The 8,087-nt window shown below is 35.4% G+C and overlaps 1 protein-coding gene across 1 annotated transcript; it reads right to left on the bottom strand.

Moving 5' to 3' along the window:
* On the bottom strand, positions 4,825-6,428 carry LOC109850633 (universal stress protein PHOS34-like). The gene is made up of 4 exons (XM_020420686.1): positions 6,104-6,428; positions 5,916-6,022; positions 5,384-5,502; positions 4,825-5,117 (listed from the first exon to the last, which is right to left on the bottom strand). The coding sequence occupies exons 1-4, from the start codon at positions 6,288-6,290 to the stop codon at positions 5,036-5,038; spliced, it is 495 nt and encodes a 164-aa protein (XP_020276275.1). The 5' UTR covers positions 6,291-6,428; the 3' UTR covers positions 4,825-5,035.

Here is an 8,087-nt window from a genome sequence, read left to right as displayed (position 1 = left end):
GCTGAGTCATATATATTTCTTGATCAAGATCACCATGAAGAAATGATGTCTTCACATTCAACTGATCTAACTCCAAACTAAGTTTTTTTGTTTAGCACTGATTAATTAAGAACTAATTTTCGTAACTTATTTTATATTTTCGACCTAGTTGCAACCAACTGGCTAAAACTAGGTCGATAATGCTAAATAAAAAATAAATAGGTTGATTTTTGTAGATAAAGTTTCAAAAGGGTCCGTTTTAAAATTTTGTCCAACAAAAAGTGAGTTGCTAGGCATTGTAAGATTCCTATACCCATGTTTGTTTGTTTGTTTTTTTAAAAATCTATAGTGTTACTTTCTGTAAAATAGGGAAAATGACCAAATTTGAGAAAAAGTCAAATCTTTTTTTAGAGGAATTGGGCTAGAAAGCTTACACCTTAATCTCACCTTGATATTCCCTCCTTTCTCTCTTTCTCTCTCTTTCTTTTTTAGTCTTGTTTTACTATTTTTTAGAGTTCGAAACAAGCAACATATTACATTTCCTATTATAATTAATCAAGTTCACCTTATAATTAATTAGACCCAGAATGAAAAGTAATTAGATACTGAAACTTAATAGATCAATGCTATTCTTTCAAGTAGTTTAACCTCCAAATCTTATATAATTAAGAAATAAGAATAAGGACAAACTTTTAATCAAAATTGTTAGCTCTCTGCATAGATCATTAGTTTGTCTCGAATAAAACTAAAACCAAACGTGTGGTCCACAATTTGGATTTTTTTAATCAGTTGTGTACGAAGGGATTTGAATCTTTATGAGCAATTTTTTTCCTCTAATTTTTATTTGGAAACAAGGAGACCCCACCCTTGAGAGCAATGCTTGGCTCTTCTAAACAATTGGCGCACGCTTCAGCCAGGATTCCGGATTTTTATTTTTATTTTATTATTATTATTATTTGAATTTGATGGCTTCTATCTTTTTGTTTCATTGTCGTCTTGTCCTTTTTAAAAAGGAAAATGAGGGCTCAAGTTGTGATTTGTAACCTTTGTTCTTATCATCTTAGAGGTTTTAGCTCAAATCCTATACAAGTGGCGCTAAACGTGCTAGTACAAATTAATGAAAGTGTGTTTCGAAGTAGAAAAGGTGAATCGACAAGGAGGCAAATAAGAAAGGGTTTTCTGATATTAGCTCTTGAAATCTTTCATCCTTTGAAATTAGTCTCCTAAAGCTTAGTATTTTAAAATAATCTTCCCAAAGTGTTTTGAAATTAGTCCCTCTGATCTTGATGTTTTGAAATTAGATCTCGAAATCTTTTAAATGCTTTGAAATTAGTCTTTTCAATTAGTAGCTGGTTGAAATATTTCCGTGGGGCTAATTTCAAAACGTTTAGAAGATTTGGGGGACTAATTTCAAAATGTAAAGATTTTTAATTAATAACACTTAAAGTTTCCGGGGAATATTAAGATTTCGGGGACTAATTTCACAATATAAAAGATTTGGAGTCTAATATTAATTGGAAGAGAAAAAAAAAAACTTATCATAGACTTTGTGACATTTGCCCCTAATTGTGTCCATAGGCAAGTGTCAAGTTGATAAAAGTAACTACCTGTAGCTGAAAATCGAATATTGTTGGTAAAGACATGCGCATGTGACAAAAGAACTATAATTTGACGTATATACCTTCTTGGAGTAAACCAAATTCTAATAATTTTTCTTCTAAAAAATTATATGAATAAATGTCAGAGAGTGAGTAGTTGAGTGAGAGAGAGAGAGAGAGAGAGAGAGACGAAAAAAAGTCTACAGATGCGATCATGAACTGAGCCGTATAAAAAATCCAACTGTCATTAACGTACGAACTTCGACATTAAAGAGCTATCCAGGGGAAATTTCTCTGCATTAAATAATGTATGAACCTTATAATGCACTATATTTTTACTAGAAAATAGGAGTTATCGCATATTAGGCTTTAAATTCTGTCATATTTTATGTTAGATCCCATATCTTCATATTGTAATTTAGGGAGAGGTTCTAATAAAAACCTACTTAGCCTAAAAACTAAAAACCTCCTTCATCCATTGAATCTAGATGAATCCAATGGATGGTATTTAGTCAAAACAGACACATGTATTAATTACCTCATTAATTACCTCAACGCAGTGAATCCAGATTCACTATCTCAACGTATCTCGAATCACTGCAGTGAATCCAGATTCACTGCAGTGAATCCAGATTCATTGCGTTGATGTAATTAATGCATGTGTTTAATAAGGTAATTAATGTATGTGTCTGTTGACTGTTTGACCGAATCCTAGCGATTAGATGAAGAAGTTTTTTAGTTTTTAGGCTAACGAGGTTTTTATTAGAACCTCAATTTATACCTTCAAATAAATTTAGCTTTTTAAGTAACACCCCATGTTGTAATTTACACATACAAACTCGACGAAGTTGCTTTAAGCAGTACTCTCATGTTCGCAACTTACACTAAGTCCATTATGTTGTTTAAGTATGAATATTTAGGACCTAGAATAAAAATATGACAAAAAATATAGTATAAGTACGAGCACATACTAAGAAAGAAAACGAAATAAAACTTAAATAGTCATTTTCCGGTAACCTTCAAACGAGAGAGTGTTAAAAGAAGTATGTCGATGAAATTCCTATCTCAATCATATAAACTTATTGATATTTAAAGCTTTAGGCAGGGAAATTAAGTAGAGAACATATATTTATTTAATGGGTTTTTTTCTAAAAACTGTTGGTTAATCGAGCTGAATTTTTTATAATCTCAATCATTCAAGGGGAAAAACGAATAACACCCAAAAGATTAGCATGAATAATTATGATCTCTATTGTTAATCCATAATTAGACAACAAGTACCTCTTCCATCACACCTTGTATATTCAATAGACAGTTGGAAGAGAATCCTTACTCCTTACTCCTCACTCAAAATCAGGCCAACATCAAGCTAACGCAGCCCAATCAAAGAGAGTCTAATCTCCTCTTACAGTTATACTTATACCCACTTCATCTACCACCTTATCCTGTTAGTAAACCAAATAAATGCTTAATTATTATTATAATAAGATTCTAGATTGTAATTATCTCATAGAATAAAATAGCTAACTTATCGATCCTTAAAGTATTGTTATCTCCTTCTGAAGTATTAATTTTCCTATTTTGTCTCCTTAAACTTAAAACTTTGTAGATGTGGTTACTCTATGAGCCCGCGGTCAAATATTTAACATATTAATAACATGATAATATATTTACTAAACAGTCATATCATGAGTTCGCACATAAGGGACAAAATAGATAAATCTGGTACTTTAGGAGGAAGCTTAAGATTTGATCGGTTTGCCTCTGTGTCATGTTGTATGTTTAGACTCGTGGCATGACAACGAGAGTTGATGACATTGCTTGAATTGGACAGCTCTGACTCTGACTGCTGACGTGTCTGAATGGAGTGGATATGGGAAGAATCTGAGGTGGCTTAGAAAGGATTGAAACAAGGCTTGGTTTATTAATTGAGAAGGTCTAAGACGGAACTTCTTTAAAGATTCGGCGTCCGGCTTTTATTTTGTTTGGATGGTGGAAAGTTTGATTTCGTGACATGTTTTAGCAAAAGGACGCATAACCAGAAAATTTGGATATATTTGTTTACCTCAGCAAGATCACATAACGGAGAATCCCCTTGTGCATATGAATACTCAAAAAAAAAAAAACCATTGGTATATTTTTACTTGAATAGATATTCGAAAAGATAGTCCGCGCTTGAAAATTCAAGGATTTTTAAAGTTGGAAGGAAGAAAACATAAAGAAAATTTTAATTAGTTTTTTGGATAAAGTATAAGTCTAAGCTTTTTTTTCTTAACCTAACGTGCCATATATATAATATAATATGGGTCTTTCAAGATGCCTCAAGAAACAAACTCGAAAGAATGTTTTCTCGTTGATGATGATGATATATATAATTCGTCTAAATAAGATGTTTTACCTCTTAGAACACTTAAAATATCCTCAATAAAGATAACGGTAATTATACTCAAAGACGCAACTTGCATGTGAAAGCATAGCCCAGCTTTCTACACTGTCTTTGTGCATGCGATATTAAGAGGAAATGGAGCCGGCCTAGTTATTTAATTAGAGAACTCGTATGATAGGCCCATGAGCAAAATCAATCGCTATAGTGAAAAGGCCAGTATTAGGATTTAGGTGGGCTTGACGCGCTATGTATTCACTTTTATTTTTGATAGTCATAGCGTACATACTTCTCTCTGAAACTAAAATTCTTTTAACTCAAATTCGTCTTAAAATTTAGGACATGTAATTATAGGCTTAATTGCACTTAAATACCCTATAGTCTTACCCCGACCTTGTAATTAAGTGACTTTTTTTCAAGGGGAAAGCAAAAATGCTCAAAAGTATTTAAGTTTTATAGATTAATGCCTCAAAATTTCAAAATGTTGCCCTCTTATGACCCAATGTTGCATATAAATAAATGCCCCGACGTTTGTAAATAGTCTCACTTAAATACACCAAAATTTCTAAGAATTTTACTTTTACACCCTCCATTATGTAAGGTTGAGAAAAGATAACATCGTCTAGATTTTTTTTTTTTTTTTTAACTATGAGGTATTCATCTGCAACACTTAAATACTTTAGGGTATATTTTTTTGTTCGGTTTGAAACTATAGGGTATTTAAGTGCAAAGTGGGGAATTTTTTTTTTTTTTTTTTTTTGTTCAGCTTGAAACTAGAGGGCATTTAAGTGCAAGTTCAAGAAAACTGTCGGGCATGTAAGTGCGAGTAAGCCTAAATTATATCCGATGAAATACAAAATATTTAAGGCTACAACATAATCCAATAGCCACATTAATCATTAACTGAGAAATCCCAAAATTAACCAAATCAAACAACAAAGTACGGACACTGACCACGGCAACAAAACCTACAAAATTACATAGACAGACCCCGACAACAAAACCAAGCATTTGCATGTCACTACACAATTATTAGTTATTTACATGCCCAAAAAAACAAGAAGAACAAGTTTGATCACTGTTTAGGCCTCTTCACGATCAGAACAGGGCACTTGACGTTCTGTGCGCAGTGGTTGCTGACACTTCCCAAAAACGCCCTGAATTTCATAGTATTTACACAATAACATCAACCTATAATATTTTTTTTGGGTTTTTCTATAGAGTGCTCATGGACAGAGGAGAGAGATAGAGAGAAGTGAATTGCTCATGAACCCTCCTGATTTGTACTAAATTCTATGGGCAATTCACTTCTCTTTACCTCTCTCCTCTCTTATAGACTGCCCATGGGCACTCTATAGAAAAAACCTTTTTTTTTATCTCAAATCTGAAAAAGGTAAAAACTAGGTGTAATCAGTTGAATTACCTCTTGATGAGACCATAACCATGGCTTCCCATTACCAAAAGATCAGCGTTGAGCTTCTCCACTGCCTCACAGATTACGTCTCTGGGGTCTCCAACCTCCACTTTTGATTCTACATTCACCTGTAAATTCCAAAAATAAAAAAAAATCTACTGATTAAAATTTAATTCATATTAAGTATATTAGTTGTAGAAAATAATTTGCATCCTAATCTATTAATCTTTTATCCAATTTCTCTGAAATTGCAAATAAATAGATCGTAGTGCAAATGGATCACGTACGGTACGAAACAAGTTTCATTGCGATGAAGTGACACGACTTGGGCTTTAATTGTCCAGTCACGCAAAATTAGAGTAAATTAATCAGAAAACTTGCATGGTTCGGAACTACTTTAAATTGCAAAACGTGGCATATATTCGGGCAATTCTACATTACAGTACGTGGAACTACTTCAAATTGCAAAACGTGAAAAACAAAGCGATAATTTATGTAATTTAATAACTTGTAACGGGCCAGAATAAGAAAAGTAACATACGTATGGATAACTCGCACAAGTCTTCCTAGCTCTCTCAATCACCGTATCCGCCACCTCTCTCCCGTACCGATCCATGCTCGCCATTATATCCGACGAAAACAAGTACCCTGAAAACAACGCCTAATTACCAAGAGTGCCACCAGAACACAAAAAAAAAACCCAAACTTCCAAAACTACCCTCAGCTTACCCGTTCCGTCCATTGAAGGATAGAGAGCGCGAGGCGGGCGAGCGTAGAGGAGGACGAGGGTATCCTTGGAATCCTCCTCGGGCTTCGGCTTCGTCACCACGTTGTTGAGGCACCAAGTCAACGCGTACAGGCTCTCATCTCCGGGGTCAACGGCTACAGCGATCAGACGACCGGGTTGGCTCGCCATTGGGGACTCTGGAAATTTCTTTTTTGGGTGGTTTTTCGCTCTGTGGGTGAAATTTTGGTTGGGTCGTTTTTGGTATTTGTAGCTGGGGGAAGATAGGGGTTTGTGGCTTCTGGTTTCGGCGGGTGGGTCGGTGGGTGGAAGAGGTTTCGGTGGTTTTGGAAATCTAGGCCACCCGTGGTTTGCGTGTACCAGCTGGCGACGAGTAAGTTACTAGACTAGCCTTGGTTGGGTTTAATTTCACAAAACCCCCTGAACTTTAGGGGTGTTGCACGTAGCCCCTCTAAACTTTGTTCATCTCATTTAACCCCTTAAACTATTAGGTGTCCCACTAAACCCCTGAACTTTCACTTATCTCACCTAGCATCCCATCTATGATTTGTAAATAAGTTAAATATCTTTGAGTAAAAAATTCTCAAACTTTATGACCTATCATTTAAAGACAACATACTCCTTCTCCTAAAGTTTAAGTTTCTTCCTCTTAAGAAAAGAATAGCTATTTGTAAATTATAAGTACGGGGCTAAGTGAGATAAGCTAAAGTTCGGAGAGGTTTTGTGAGGCACCCCAACGATCAGGGGGTTAAGTGAGAAACATAAATTTTGGGGTTCATGTGCAACACCCCCAAAGTTCAGGGGGTTTCGTGAAATTAACCCTTTATTATGTGTAGAAGACTGGCTAGGTGGTGATAGTGGTAGCCTCGTAATAATTAGGGTATCAGTGGGGTTGTAAGAAATATGTGGGCGTTGCCAAGTGGATCGGGACATGGGCAGCATCTGGGGCAGGTAGGCAGTCTGCTTTAATCCCGTCGCCGCCAAACTAACACTTTGCAGTGGAATCTACTTTTTATTTTTAATGTTTAAAAATTTTAAAAAAAAATGTAAGGGGAAAATGATGTAAGGGGAAGTGCCGCGTCACTTGATTTTTTTGATGCGTGGCTCCAAAAAATAATGAAAAACATGATTTAACCTCATTATATAATGATATATTAGCAATAATTCAAATCAGTATTTTCGTTACGGTTTTTCTATAGAGTGCTCATGGGTACTCTATAAGAGAGGCAGAGGCGTGGCTGACAATTTGGGGGCCCGGTTCTAAATTTCAATTGGGGCCTCTTAATTAGAGGTGTTATCAGATTTTCACTAGTTATCTTGTTCAGTCTCATATTGTGTGTATGTCAATCCTACTTGATAGTTGCATGCTAAAATGAACATGAACTACATTCAACCCATGCACCTTTATTTAACCTCTCTTCATAGCCTACTAAATCCTTGAAATAAATTCTTAGAAATCAAGAATATACCTGCTTCCCTAGACAAAGGTCAGGCGCCACACAACATAGGCTCATCGCACTCGTCAAAGTGAACTCATTTGGCTGCACATTCTCCACCAACATATCTGCAAAAACATCCTCAAGCCCAACTCAGCATTACCATTATCCCCACAAGCCGACACAATTGTCGTCCAAGAAATCACATTCTTATCCTCAATCCTCTGAAAAGCCTTAGCTGCCAATTTCAACCTTCCACATTTTGAGTACAAGCCACACAAAGAATTCCCAATGCTAGTATCCAACTCAAGCCCATACTTCACTAGATACCCATGAATCTGTTCGCCAAAATCAATCTCGGGAAGCGAAGAACAAGCACTCAAAACCGATCCAAGAGTGTAATTAGTAGGGTAACACCCTGTTTGTAACAATTCAACGAACAACTCAATACCAGATTCAGGTTTCGAATTACGAACATAGCCAGTGATCAAAGAGGTCCAAGTGACAACATTTCTTTCAGGAATTTCATCAA

Source organism: Asparagus officinalis, chromosome 7 (genome assembly GCF_001876935.1).
Source record: "Asparagus officinalis chromosome 7, Aspof.V1, whole genome shotgun sequence".
NCBI lineage: Eukaryota > Viridiplantae > Streptophyta > Magnoliopsida > Asparagales > Asparagaceae > Asparagus > Asparagus officinalis.
Note: the sequence above shows the minus strand (reverse complement) of the source record. Positions and strands in the feature narration are given on the sequence as shown.

What these genes read in the sequence shown, in the direction of transcription:
- LOC109850633 (XM_020420686.1), bottom strand. Translation starts at nt 6,290, where the DNA reads ATGGCGAGCCAACCCGGTCGTCTGATCGCTGTAGCCGTTGACCCCGGA. An exon ending in TCCTTCAATGGACGGAACGG is followed by an intron (nt 6,023 to 6,103) that starts GTAAGCTGAGGG and finishes CGTTGTTTTCAG; the next exon opens with GGTACTTGTTTTCGTCGGAT. An exon ending in CTTGTGCGAGTTATCCATAC is followed by an intron (nt 5,503 to 5,915) that starts GTATGTTACTTT and finishes TGGAATTTACAG; the next exon opens with GTGAATGTAGAATCAAAAGT.